Source organism: Olea europaea, unplaced genomic scaffold, assembly GCF_002742605.1.
Source record: "Olea europaea var. sylvestris unplaced genomic scaffold, O_europaea_v1 scaffold1181, whole genome shotgun sequence".
NCBI lineage: Eukaryota > Viridiplantae > Streptophyta > Magnoliopsida > Lamiales > Oleaceae > Olea > Olea europaea.
In genome coordinates, this window is record NW_019229219.1 from 42,094 (window position 1) to 56,560 (window position 14,467).

General features: G+C 36.6%; 3 protein-coding genes across 5 annotated transcripts in view; 2 read left to right on the forward strand and 1 right to left on the reverse strand.

Moving 5' to 3' along the window:
* Positions 1–60: 60 nt before the first annotated feature.
* Positions 61–3,333, forward strand: LOC111373927. Of its 2 annotated transcripts, none has more exons than XM_022996520.1 (2): positions 61–178; positions 1,654–3,333. In XM_022996520.1, exon 2 carries the CDS (start codon positions 1,700–1,702, stop codon positions 3,038–3,040), a length of 1,341 nt encoding a protein of 446 aa, XP_022852288.1. In that variant the 5' UTR covers positions 61–178; positions 1,654–1,699; the 3' UTR covers positions 3,041–3,333. The 2 variants fall into 2 exon arrangements, with proteins under 2 accessions (XP_022852288.1, XP_022852287.1); XM_022996519.1 differs by having other exon boundaries at positions 62–178; positions 1,670–3,333.
* Positions 3,334–5,556: 2,223 nt separating this feature from the next.
* Positions 5,557–10,818, forward strand: LOC111373928. The gene is made up of 3 exons (XM_022996521.1): positions 5,557–5,704; positions 6,090–6,143; positions 7,989–10,818. Exon 3 carries the CDS (start codon positions 8,020–8,022, stop codon positions 10,630–10,632), a length of 2,613 nt encoding a protein of 870 aa, XP_022852289.1. The 5' UTR covers positions 5,557–5,704; positions 6,090–6,143; positions 7,989–8,019; the 3' UTR covers positions 10,633–10,818.
* A 1,459-nt stretch (positions 10,819–12,277) lies between these two features.
* The window catches only part of LOC111373929 (nuclear transcription factor Y subunit C-1-like), a 5,771-nt gene continuing 3,581 nt past the window's right edge, over positions 12,278–14,467 (reverse strand). For both annotated transcript variants that reach the window (XM_022996522.1, XM_022996523.1), the window contains one exon: positions 12,278–12,568. Coding sequence is in view for 1 of the 2 variants with exons in the window: in XM_022996523.1 (XP_022852291.1) it covers positions 12,565–12,568 (4 nt within the window). In the remaining variant the exon portion in view is untranslated. The remainder of the gene's footprint in view (positions 12,569–14,467) is intronic.

Sequence of the window (14,467 nt, forward strand, 5' to 3'; positions counted from 1 at the left end):
CCCAAAAAATTTTTTTTCCCCCCCCCCCCCCCCCCCGCCCGGGGAAAAAAACATCCCCCCGTCTGATTCCTATAAATTCAGGAAATCCCGGCCATTTTGTCACTCTCCTTTCTACAGAACTTTTTAGAAAATTTATTTCTGCACAAGGGTCCCTAAATTTTGCAAGAAGCGTTTCTGGGTAAAATTCTTGTACTCTGAATTCTGAAAAGCTATAGAAAGATTTTTTTTTTTTCAGGCATCTCATAGATTCAACTTGCTGCAAAAGAGAGGTTTTTTATAATATAAATCTCTATGGTTTTATGCAGAAACGTATATATTGTGTTTTTGTGTGCAGTTGTTCTTAGCTGTTGTTTTATTATGTACATATATGTCTTAATTCTGCATTCCTTGTTGATTTTCTTGTACTCTGTGCTGTTGTTTATTTATTTATTTATCGTTTTTTGAAGCACTAGATGATTTGCAAATTTTTGCTTGCAAGTTTATTTTTCTTTTTAAGGGTGGGTCCATGGGGGAGAGGGATATAAGTTTTTCACTTGTATGATTCTGAAAGAATGAAAGAACATTTCTACTATTTGAGGAGTGTGCTGTTAAATCTGTTGAATTGCTTGGAATTGATGCCTGTTTTCTTAAAAAGATGATACTGAGTCCATCTGAAGCATTTGTTGATTAATTTTTTTTTTTTGCTTGCCTCATAAAAGAGGAAAAGAAATGAGTTTCCACTTTCAATAAACATTGGAATCTTTTATGAAAACTTAAAGAAGCTACGAATGATAAAATACAGGGTTTCAATTGCTATACTTAATTTCAGATGTCTGCTTAAATTATTTAAAGGATTTTGCTTTGGGACTTTCTTTTGTAAAACTGCCCTTAGGGATCTAACAGGGCTATGGTTTTATGGTTGACTGACTGTGCGGACTACCTCAACTCCACAGTGACAGAACTTTGGTTACCATCTTGCTTACTTAAAATGGTTGTAAATGGGGTTTCAATTTCGGTTTGGTGGCCCGTGGTTTTCTATATACTGTTATTTAGTTTGTCGGTCCCTGTTGTTGCCTTTGCCTTCTCTTACTTAACCTTATTAACGTGTTTCCATTCAGTCATTCCTGTTCAAAATGATCTAACAGAAACATGCAATGGATTAAATCATGACTTTTATAAACTCACAGAAAATGGTAATCCTGTCAAAAGATGCTTTTTTATGTATTCATTTTACTTTTCCCTACTTCCTTTTAAACTTTTTTTGGCTCTCACACTTGTATGAAAATTTAAATCGATGCAGAAAGTCGCATTTAGTTGAATGGATCTTGCTAATTAGGGTTTCTTAAGAATTAGTTATATCATTTGTCGGGTTATGTTTTGCATTTATTGCTTTTCCGTTATTTTCAGTTATGCTCATTTGAAATGTTTATCCATAAAAATTTACGTGGTCATTAACGTATGGTTGTTTACGAATATATTTGTTGCCCTCCGAAGTTTGTCAATCTAGTTTGTAAGGATTTGTTCCCCTTTTGATATTTGTGAAGCTATTGATGGAATTCATCAAATTCGTTACTCGATAGATTTTTAATCCACATTATTGCTATTGCTGCATCATTCGTTTTTGGATTGTACGTGTATTGGTCTGCTTAATTACATTTCTTATTCTGAACTCAGTTTTCTGGTGTACTAGTTTTTCATTGACAAATACGACATTTCTAGAATGGAATGTAATAAAGATGACGCTATTAAGTGTAAAGGTCTTGCTGAGAAGAAAATAAAGAATCAGGACATTGTCGGAGCCAATAAATTTGCTTTAAAAGCTCAAAGTCTATTTCCAAATCTTGAGGGGCTTTCTGCATTATTGGAGGTCATTAACCTCTACGTTGCCTCTCAAAAGAAAATAAATGGAGAAGTAGACTTGTATGGGATTTTCGGTCTGGATTCCTCTGTCGATGATGATACACTGCGTAAAAAATACAGAAAAATGGCTCTGGTCTTTCACCCAGATAAAAACAAGTCTGCTGGGGCTGCTGGAGCATTCCTCATTCTTTCTGAAGCATGGAAAGTCCTGTCAGATAAGGACAAGAGATCTGCATATCATCTGAAGCTGAATTTAAGAGCTCGGAATCCTACATTTCCAGCGGATAGAAACAGTTTTTGTAATTTCACCAGCAGCTGCAGCTCACAGAATGCGAGGAATATGTCGACTGATACCAAGCCCCAGCAGATGCCAACTAAGTCAAGGACTTCAGCTACTGCTACCAGTTCACCTTACAATCCTCCACTCTGGCCAAAGAATTCAAGAGATGCAGCTGCTTCCCGACATGTTCCCCGTCCTAAAAGAACTGAAAAAGGAGCCACCAGTTCTCGGTATGCTGCAACTCCACCAAGGCCAAGGAATCCGAGAACTGCCACCACTGCCCTGAATATTCCCAATAGTCAGAAGACTTCCAAAACTGGCACCAGATCGTTCGTTCGCACTCCATCCCAGCCAAGGAATCGGACAACTGCCCAGCACACCCCTACCAGCAATCCTCATGCGATCCCTTGTCCTCCACCAGGACCTGAAACATTTTGGACATCATGTACTAGTTGCAGGTTGCAATATGAGTACCCGAAGATTTATCTCAACCAAAATCTTCTGTGCATCTCCTGTCGAGAGGCCTTTTTTGCAATACAGAAGCCTGCCCCCCCAGCTGGAAGTATTCACAGTTCACCTGGTTGTTGTGCCTTACACCATCAGAAGACAGGTATGTCTGGCGCATCTGGGAATTCTGGAAGTGTGACAGCTTCATATATCATAGCCGCTCAAATTGCACAGAGGGTCCAGTCAGGTTTTGAGGGTCTCAAGAGAGGGCGTGAAGAGGTAGTAGCTATGGCAGGGAGTGAGGAGGCTCTACAGAAGAATAACATTGCCCCGGACACAACTGATACTCCCTCAGCTTCTGAGAAGCCTATGAATAAGAGGCATGTAGATGGACAGAAATGGAACGATGCCAAAGAAGGAAACCCATTGACGGCACATAATATGGCTGCCCATAAAATTTCTCTGGAAATCTGAAGGCAATTTGGAGGATATGCCTGAATGTGAAAGAATAACCCGGATAATGACGGCTATTAGGCTATTAGAGTACCATGTCTGGTATTTTTTTAGTTACTTTCACATTTTGGAACTGGAGACTGACAATAGAGTAGGCTGTGAAGTGATGAAAGTTGTTGAAAACCTTGATTACATGTTTTGAAGAGCACATAATAGTAGCAGGGACTAAAAAGGAGCTATATTTTGTTTCTTAAAACATGCATCGATAGTTGCTGAAACCATAAGTATCAATGAAGCTTGTTTTGGCCAGTAAAGTCCGATTTCTTAACCCACGTACAAATGCATTGTAGTGTGGAATCCTTACTGATAATATAGTACTGTGAAAACATTATATTGCATATGAGCATATGCTTCACATGTGAACGTTGATGGTCATTTCATCAAGATATTCATCAGCCTCCAAATGCATTACATTCTAATTTGTACAAATTTCGTTGATAAACTTTCAGATTGATCATGGAATTTACTTTAATCTGTTATCAAGAAGAGAGGTAGATTATTCTTTTCCTCATAAAATGAACACTTGCTGATGCATATGCTGTGTCTGCCATAAGATGGGATTGTGCACTTCCTTAAAGGATAATCTTGGCCTTCTATTAGCTGGTCGTAATTTCAGGTACATGAGGAGGGTTGTAATAAGTTGACTTGAACTCTAAAACTGTGTCAAATCTTATAAAGATGAATTAATAAACAATTCTGTCAAGTCATTGAAAAATGGTGGAAGATGGGGGGGGGGGGGGGGGAGAGGTTAAGAAAGAAAATATGAAGTCAAGAATCATTAGGAAGATTGACACAAGACACATGTATAGGTAATCTAGCAAGCCAAGAATAGCAAATGTTTTAGTACTTGACCATAAAAAATTTAAGGAAAATAATTATTCTGATTTCAAAACCAAGTTAGCTAATGCATTTTGGGCATCATCTCTTTATGTCCAAAAACTCGAAAGTTTAAAGTCTAATTCTGAAAGTTTAAGGCTTGCTGCTTTTGCCATTCACTTTAGAAACAGTCCACCCGGTGGGTTTCTTAAACTTTCTAGTTTCGAGTGTCTTCTTGGAAATGGAATTTGTTTACTGAACGATACAAAATGATCTTAAACATTGAATATTCCATAGAACTGAGATCAATGGTAATCCATTTCAAGAAAGCTTGTCTATTATAAAAGGAGCATACTGCATATACATTAAGGAACCATGCTACTTGACTGCTTTATCGTGCTTCTAATAGTTATGTTACGTACTAAAATTCAACCAAAGTGAATATTGTTTAAATTTTAAATTATCTTACATGCCTATTTTGGAAGTGTGTGATACACTGATATGCAAGTGCAGATGTGCTTCTTGTACATATCTATCGATTAAGAGTGAACCTGCAACTTTATCTTTAGTCCCGTTTGATCTGCACTGGAAATGTGTTCCAGGCACGAGGACGAGGGCATTTGGTAGCTTTTTCACCCTACATTAGCTGGTTCATTGTCTTTATTCTGAAGCACCAAAAACAAGGATATGCTTGTTACCTGCACTTTTTCTAAAAGTTGAAACAAATATCTGTCTATTTGGTTTCAAGTTCTTTATTTTTCCAGAAGTGATTGTGCTGTGAAGGGTTTCACATGTATTTCAGTTTTTGAGATGATGTTCATGTGAAACATTGAACAGGATAATCACATTATGATTCCTTATTTGTTGTTACAATATTTTATCCTTAATAACAAAGTTTTTGAGTATTTTTAGCATTCGAATTATGTTGTTAATACTGCTAATTAGCTTTATCTTATTGAAATCCTCGAAGTTGGAAGTACAGAACATCCTTTGACATCTGATGTATGAAAACAAAAGGTTTTATGATTTATTTTGCCAACCGTATGCTGCTAAGCTCATTTCTGCTGGTAGAGTATTAAAATTGGACAATGACGTATGACTTGCATCAAAGGATGAAAGTTGATCTCATCTGGTGCAAGGTTCACATACACCAGATAATTTCTCTTGCAACAAAAAACGAGAGCTACATTCGGTGATGACAACTAGTGTATTTTGTGGGAGCCTTTGGTGATGACAGCTCGAATGTGCGTCGTGTGGATCCCGCTCTCATTAACCATGCCATGGAATAAATGAAATTGATTTATAATAAAACTTAGATTATAATGATCGTAAATAAGTTTGATATTAATACTATAACATGACTTTTATTATGAAATATGGTTCCATAGAGTCAATAAAAAATACGACATTACGATTGTTTGCTTAAAATGGTCGAGCAAGAGTATATAATTCAATATCTCGTGTTTTCAAAAGGAAATAAATAATTTTAAAAAATCATTAAAATGTGAACAGAAAAGGGAAAATTTATTTAATGCAATTGTTGCAGTAAATCTAACTTACAGACATCAATTGAAATTAACATTGGTTAAAATTTAACCATGGTTAGGGTTTAACTTTAAATTGCCTCAAACAATCCAAAAAAACAAAAAGTGGCTCTTTAACTGCAAAAAATTGGTGGCATTGTCATACACTCCTTCCATCTGCAGTTTCTTTCACAGTTTTACATCAAACAAATTTTTGGGTTTCCAAAATTTAACGAGAAGATTTTGTTCTGCTAAAATTTTTTGGATCCAGGGTGCTAAAAAAAAGGTGTAAAATCATTGTTTCATCATTTTTCTTTTGCAACAAATTAATCAAACGGCGCCTCGATTTTAGATTACTACTGAAGGGGGTACAATTTTATTTATGTTGAAAGTTTTCTGTATGTATCTACATATACATGTACTCCATTGCCGTTTGATCATTTATACGTGTCCATATATATATTTATTCATAGAGCTCGGAATGTTGATTGCATGTTTATTGATGACATGGGAATTCAGGGGTTATAGTCAAATTGCTACATTTGGTGATTTTGCATGTGAATTTTGACCATTATAAATCTTTATTTTATGGGTTTTTCGAATTTTGAATTTACATTCCAATTCAAGTCGTTTGTATATAAAATAATTATGCTTTTTCCTTTTCCTTTCAGAGAAACTTCGCTATCACTGAGGATTGGAATCTTTTGTGCTCACTCAAATATCAGGTATGGATCACTGGTTATGTTTGAACTATTTGATGGGTGTTTCTGTTGCTTTTGTTTCAATTGCTTGGATATTCTTTTAAGAACAGAAACTATTTTTGAGCTTCATATGAAGCATTTATTGAATCATAATCTTTGCTTGCATTGTAAAAAGGGAAAAGAATTGAGTTTCTACTGTAGCTGAAAATTGGATCTTTCAGGAAAACTTGAAGGGTTTTTAAATGATGGATACAGTGCATCAATTGGTCATTTTCTATATGCCAATACACATATGAGTTCTTGTGAAGGTTGCTGATATCTGTTTGAATCATTTAAAGGATATTGTCTTTTCCTTTCTATTATGTTAGGGTAGAATATATATGTGTGTGGATATAGCTTTTTGCGGAGTTTTGAAGCCTCTTTGGCACGGGGTTTCAGTGTTCGGTAATTTAGTTTGTTGGTTTTGTTGATGCCTTGGATTGCTCTCATATGATGTCATTAAGATGTTTCTATTAAATTAATCAAAATGGGCAATGCATTAAGTCGTGATTTTATAGAAGTCACAAAAATTAAATATCCTGCCTGTCAAACAATGCATTTTTTATTTTTATTTTTATTTTTTTTTCAGAGCCATTTTTCTTTCCGCTGCATTCTCCACATCTTTTGGCTTTTCAGACTTGTATGGAACCAATGCAGAAAGACACGTTCAACTTTTTGGATCTTACCAATTAGGATATCCTTAAAAATTAGTATCATATTTTGTCGGATTATGTTATTGGCTTGTAGCTTTTAATGCTTCCTTTATTTTCAGTTACACTCAATAGAATGCGTATTACATAATGAATATAGATGTTCTTACAATTGCGATTGCTTCCAAATGTATTGCGGCGTTCAGAAGTTTGGCAATGTAGTTTGTCTGTTGCTGTTTCCCTTCTGATGTTTGCAAGGCTTATTCACATCAATTGTAATGATAATATGTGTGTGTATGTCTATTTATCCATTAGGGCATGCTACTACTTATCTATGCATGTGTGTATGTATTTAGTTCCTGACATGTATTATTGATTTCTTTGACTTCTTGACTTGTATAATTTTCATAAATCGTGATATCTTAGATTTCTTCTACTGTTGATTCAGGCTTCGGCTAGTTCAGATCCACTTCTTCGAAATTCCAACATCTAATTAGTCAGTTCTTTTTTTTCTTTTGTTCCTTTTGTTTGGACCAGAAGTCTTGTAGACTTCTCTAGTAATAAGTTGAATCATGGAGTTTTTTGAAACATGAAAGTCAAAATTTACTTAAAAGATGCACATATCCTGCGATTTCATGCCTGGATTTTCTTTTTCAAAGGAAAAAAATAACAGAATTTCTTCTGGCCTCTGTTAGTTTTAGGGTGCCTTTCCTGTAAGCCCATTCCTGGTTACTGGATTGCATACTTTGTCCACTTCTTTTAGCTACCATTTTTCAGTATTTAGATGTTTTTAGATGATAAATTGAATATCAAATCCTTTTTAAGCACAGAATATAGATCTTTGAACAAAAGAGACATTGAATTGCATAATTGGAATTGGCATTTAAGTCATTAAAATTATTTGAATACCTGATTGGTGGTTTCATTAACTTTTTGATACGAAGATGCATTCATTCGCATATTTTCCTAGCCTTTAAAAGTGGCTTCTTCAGATTTTGGTGATTTTTTGTCTGTTTTTACTGTTTCCTTTCGAGTTTGAAGTCATTATTTGTGAGATTAGAGAGTCCCCATTATATATTCATGCTTTATTATTATTTCTTGCTAATGTTGATTGATCCTTAGAAATATACTTATGCTAAGTGTGTTTCTTATGTTGAACAAAATTCTTCTGGTGTACTAGGTTTGCGGAGACAAATAGGAGAATATCTAAAATGGAATGTAATAAATATGAGGCTATTAGATGTAAAGCTATTGCCGAAAAGAAATTAGAAGAGGAGGACATCGCTGAAGCCAAAAAATTTGCTATGAAGGCAGAAACTCTATTTCCTACACTTGACAATCTCTCTCAGCTCCTCAAGGTCATTAATTTCTATGATGGCTATGAGAAGAAAATAAATGGAGAAGTAAACTGGTATGGGATTCTTGGTGTCGACCCCTTGGCTGACGTGGACACCTTACGTAAAGCACACAAAAGAATGGCTCTGGATCTTCACCCTGATAGAAACAAGTCCTTTGGAGCCGAGGAAGCATTCAAAATTCTTTCTCAAGCACGGAGCGTGCTGTTTGATAAGGACAACAAACTATTGTATGATCTTAAGCTGAATTTCAGTGGTCACCAGAGGGTGTCAGTAAGAAATTCTCCACTTCCAGCGAATAAAAATATGTTTGGGAATTTCACCAGCTGCTCGAGCTCACTGTCTGAAAGGAATATAGAAACTTCTGGCAAGGCCCAGAATTTACCAACATGCCCAAAGAATCCGGCTATCACCAGGAGTTCACATTACAACCCTCCTCCTCTCTGGCCAAGGTATCAGACAACAACCGATGGTGGCCAACACATTCCCACTCATCAAAAGACTCCAGAAACAGCCACCTGGTCCCAGTTTGTTGCCACTCCACCTCAACACATGACTCCAGAAGCTGCTGCCAATTTTCCTTTTGTTCATGTTCATAATTATCAAAATCCTACAATTGCCACCAATTTTCAGTTGTTTCCCACCCAGCTTATTCCAAGGAAACAGATGCCTGCCAGGCATCATCAGTTCACTCCTGCCAACAATTTTGTGCTGAACCCCAGACCTCCTGAATCAAGACCTGAAACTTTTTGGACGTCATGTAATAAGTGCAAGATACTATATGAGTTCCTGAAGATTTATCTTGACCAAACTCTAATGTGCCCCCACTGTCGAGAGCCCTTTTTGGCGAAAGAGAGGTCTGCTCCCGCTTCTGTAAGCATTCGCAGTTCACATGTACCTTGGTCCTTCCACCATCAGAAGCCAGGTTTGTCTGCTGCAGCAGTGAGTTCCAAAAGTTCAACAGCTTCAGCTACGAGAAACACTGAAACTGCACACAGGGTCCAGTCAGTCGGTGAGTGTCTCAAGAGATGGCACAGAGAGGCAGTATCTGTGGGGGGGAGTGAGGAGGCTCTGCTGGATAAAACTGATGCTCCCTCAGCTTCAGAAAATTCGATCAAAAAGAGGCGTATAGATGGACAGAAGAGGAACAGTGGGAAAGACAGAAACCAAAGTACAGCAGGGAGCAGGGCGGCCCATACTATTTCTATGGGAAATCTAAAGGGCAATTTGGGAGCCGAAAAAGTTACTTCTGCTAGTGACCAGTTCGCAAGCACAAAGGAGTTGTCTCAATCTGAACTTCGTATCATGCTGATGAGAAAGGCTAAGACAGAAATACTTAAGAAGCTAAACCAGTGGAGCATTGGTGCTGAACTTGAATCTGCAAATGAGAAGGGCATGAATATGGAAAACAAGCAGAAATCAGCCGTTATTGATTTGAAGATTCATAAAAGTAAAATTTCTTCTTTGCTTGGTTCCAGCAAGATGGCCCAGCCTCAGAACTCTTCCATGCGCGATGGCACTGGTGAGTTAAATGAAAATGTTGAAGAAACCGTGTCAATGAGCGTGCCAGATGCAAATTTTTGCAATTTTGACGAGGACAGAGTGGAGGCATCTTTTTCTAAAAACCAAGTTTGGGCCCTGTATGATGATGACGATGGCATGCCACGTTACTATGCACTCATCCATGATGTGATGTCTAGAAAGCCATTCAAGATGGAGATTAGTTGGCTGAACTCAAAAAGCACTGCAGAATTTGGCCCCCTCAACTGGGTATCTTCTGGCTTTGCAAAAACTAGCGGTTATTTCAGAGTTGGAAAGCCTATAGTTAATAAGAGTTTGAGTTCTTTCTCGCATCAGGTTAAGTGGAAAAAAGGTGCTAGAGGGGCAATCCAGATTTTTCCAGCAAAAGGAGACGTGTGGGCTTTGTACAAGAACTGGTCCGTGGATTGGAATGAACTCACTGAAGATGACGTGATACATAAATACGACGTGGTGGTGATTGCTGAAGATTACAATGAAGACAAAGGTGTCGTTGTCTCTCCGATGATAAAAGTTGCTGGCTTCACGTCAGTTTTTCGCCAGCATTTGGACCCAATGGAATTCCATACAATTCCAAGAGAAGAGATGTTTCGATTCTCTCATCAGGTCCCGTCCTACGTGCTGACTGGTCTTGAAGCTCAAAATGTTCCAAAAGGTAGCTGGGATCTGGATCCTGCTTCTCTCCCTCTGGAACTTCTTCAACCCAAGACAGAATCCAAGGCGGTGATAGACGCTGAAAATCCATTGAAATGTAAACGGTTGGATGGAAGCAGTGAGGCAAAGAACGAATCAAGCAGCAAAGCTAACGCCAATACTGAGGATGGAGAAGCTTTTGAAAATGCCGAGCGTGGTTTCTCAAAACCCTTTTTGACCTATTCAAGAAGAGGCAAGAAAATTAAGATGGCCGGAGATACTGATCGTGCTAAGTAGCTCTTGGTCGAGCTTCTAGTCTTGTACTTTTTGTCCAAGTATAAGATGGTTCTGAGTTTGATTTTCGTAGCTAGAAAACATACACAGTTCAATTATAGCGGACAGATACAAATGTTTATTCTATCGCGGAAAAAAATGTCTTCGTTATGGAAGTTATATTAATATTCAATGGAACAGTTATATTTACACAAGCTCTTACTCATGGTTGTTAATACGGTTTGCTTACCCCGTTTGGCCCCATTAAATTAAATTTCATTTTTCACTCTTCTATTTTCAATCACACAATATTTCATAAAATAATATTACACATGCACTGAAAAAAATTTCTTCTTTTTCAATCATCCATTCTCCAAAAAAAAAAAAAAAATTAAAAAAGGGGCCAAATGGAATTTTATATGATAATAAAAAGTTGTTCTTTCATGTCAACTGCATTTCAAGATGTCAAGACATCAATCATATTTTGATCATGGATTCTGTTACATGTTGACGTGACACTTATGCCGAACCACGTGGTATCCTAGTCGAGGCTTCCAGGCCAACAGAAGTCGACCAGCAACTTAAACAACACCCATGACGTGGCTGAAATGCTGACATCAAAGTGAATAGGCTGAGGTGGTCTTTCTTGCCAAGGCCCTTCACTCCGAGGCTCATCATACAGAGGTCCTGAAACTCTAAGCAGCACTCCTCCCCAGAGATTCGGATTTACACAAGGATTTTTCCTGATTGATTGATGAGACACCCATCACAAAATGCAAGTGTCTTGTTTTGTCAAAGTAGCGTGAAATCGTCGATTAATAAATGTGTAGCAGGCTAGGAAGTCAAGTGTGATATCTATAATTTGACATGTAAACTAACTAGATGAGACCATGTGTACTACCAAACGAGGGCCACGATCTAACTTGTAATACTATAAATACTCTCCCATGCATCTCTCTGAAGGATAATACAAGATTCAATACAAGAACCAAGATTACATATCCTTTGCTCTCTTAATACATTTTATACAACAACATGTTTACCATCTTGCAATACAATACAATACTATACGAATTCATATCCACATTCTACAAACATCGATTGATAATTATTGTACAATCGTTATGCAAACATCTCGCCAAATTTCAAAATTCTTGTCCCGCGCTTTTGAGTCGCTCCCACGCCTTTGAGCTATCCATTTGAGTGTCTTAACGTATTGGACTAGACTCACGTATGCGCGGGTGAGTACGGTATCTGTTAGCAATATTTTTGGGATCAACAAATTCGATAAATAATCTTTTTGACTAGGAAGAGAATGGTCCAATACAGGATTGAAATAGTTTAAGCTTCTAATCTAATTACTTTTATTTTAATTATTTTCTCTTTATGTTATTTTATTATTTAATCAAACATTTAGCTAGGTGTTGTTGAGTAATTTTAGTCGTTAGGGATTTTGTAGCATTCGAGTTAAGACTTCATTGTAATTTAGTCATTTATTGAGCCCTTATTTGATCTCCATTATTTTGAAACTACATTTTCCTCTCTCTTATTTTTAATCACACCTTCTTCAATAAAGTAATATTCCACATAAATTTAAAATTTTTCCTTATTTTTCAACCACGCATTCTTCATCAATATACTATTCCAAAATACATTCTATAACCAAAAATGGAGCTCAAACAAGCACTAAATGAAAATATCGAAATTGGAACTGCTACAATGTTCTTTCATAGCAGACAAATTTGTCTTTCCTTTTGGATGTTTAAACAAATCAACAACAGAATCAAGTTTTATACAAGTATCTACAAGCCAAAAAAGGTCATTACATTAATGCCAATATCCATGGATATTTGCAATAAACTGCATTAGTGTTCTAAAAATAGAAATTCCGCTCAACATCATCAATCAGTGACCTCTCATCGGTGCCACTCGCTGCTCAGTCAGCATGAGTTGGTTTCAACTGCAAGAAACGAGAGTAAAGCATAGTTAACGTCTACATTTTAAATATATCAATAAGATCAATTCGGACAAACACGCCCCCCTCATAAATTGTATGCATCTCAAAAACAGTTTACTTAACAGGGAAAACATTAAACCGGAAAAAAAATACATGCAAAAGAAAAAGGATAAAAAAGGCAGAATTGGTAATAACATATTTGCATTTGAATGTTGCCAACAGCAAACCCTACAACATTAGACAATGACTAAATTTGATTTAAGAATCGTCAATATATATAAGCAAGAGATTATGATCTGCAGAAGCTGAATGAAGTTATACACTACTCTTGGGACAAATGTGCCAGATTAATCTAATAAGCATATCATAATGATATGATACATCTCCAAAAAAAAGAGCTAGAAATATGAAGAGGCTAATGAAGAGTGATCGAGTGAAGAAAATACTCAAATAGTAACAAATAATGGAAAGTAAATATTTTCAGGAACGTAATTGTTATCATATATGGTAGATCAGAATCTCCATAGTAACTTTCCATTAAGTCTAACGAATTTATTAGCAGATGAACACCAACAAATTTCTAGACTCAATAATTTTTCTCTCTACCAAGGTGATTAGCTGCCATTCTTCTAATTGCAAAATACGGATTTCTATCTCAATAATTTCTCTCTCTATCAAGGTGATTACTGTCATCTGGAACTTGGGTCCAATTCTTCTAATTGCAAAATACAGGATTTATATCTACATCATTCCTATTCCTTTAATTGAACCAAATTAGAAATCTTCATTTTCTACAATGCCTAAACGATAAAATATTTTCAGAAACAAGCAAATCAAAATGATTTTGAATTGAGTATTCGACAGTGTACTTCACCAACAAATACACCTATCCCGTTGTTCCAACTTTCCAAACCAACTCAATCCAAGATTCTCCGAACTTCTATCTTACACCAGTACCAAACCTGGAACCATAGCCACTGGAATAGGAGCACAAGTTCAGAATCATAAATGCACCTTCAACACCATTGATATGACGGCCTTTGCTCCACCATCGTTTCAAACCCTACTTCTAGACTGAAAAGGCATAACCCACCTTCGTTCTTGCAAACATTCTCCACTAGTATGAATAACTTCTTTGTCCTTTCTTTCTACGAAAAGGAATCCGAGAATTATTGCAGCAGTAACATTTTGGAAGGGAAAAGGTACAAATCTCTAGAAAGAGCAGATCAACAGACGTGGGAAGATATGCATCCATAATTAGTATTTGGAAGAACCAAAAAGAATGAAAGAGAAAGCCTTTTAAATTCTTTTAGTGAATAACCCCAAAGATATTTTTAGAATGGTGTAGTTAATATCGTTAAGGAAACTGAGTAAATATTTTCTACTAATCACTGTTGCATAACATAATTAAGCATTTCTATGGCATTTGACTTTGCTTTGAATAATTATCAAGCCACGTGGCATCACTACCAAGATTGTTTGACAAAATTAAGGATAGAAAATAAGTCCACATCATTCCAAATACTACCATTAATACGTGGTTTTTGTCATTTAATGAGTCAACGTCAAGTGTGAAACACAACCTCATGGTTCAACCAGCATCTTTGATTAGAAAGACCCATAAAAGCAGTAACATATATTCGAATATTCAGAAATTAAGATATATGCATAAAAGATAAAGTCAAATAAACAAGCCCAAACTGGATTCACTCTGGTTCCAGACCATGGAATCTAATTATCTGTTGTCCTTTGAATTCATTTTGATCTTTCCAGAGGTTGTTACACATAATCCACTCGGTGTTCAGTTTTTGCAGCACCATGGAAGCAGGATTCCCTCTTATTAATTAAAATTCATGGACAAACAAAACCTAGTCCCCCCCCCCCCCCCCCCCCCCCCCCCCC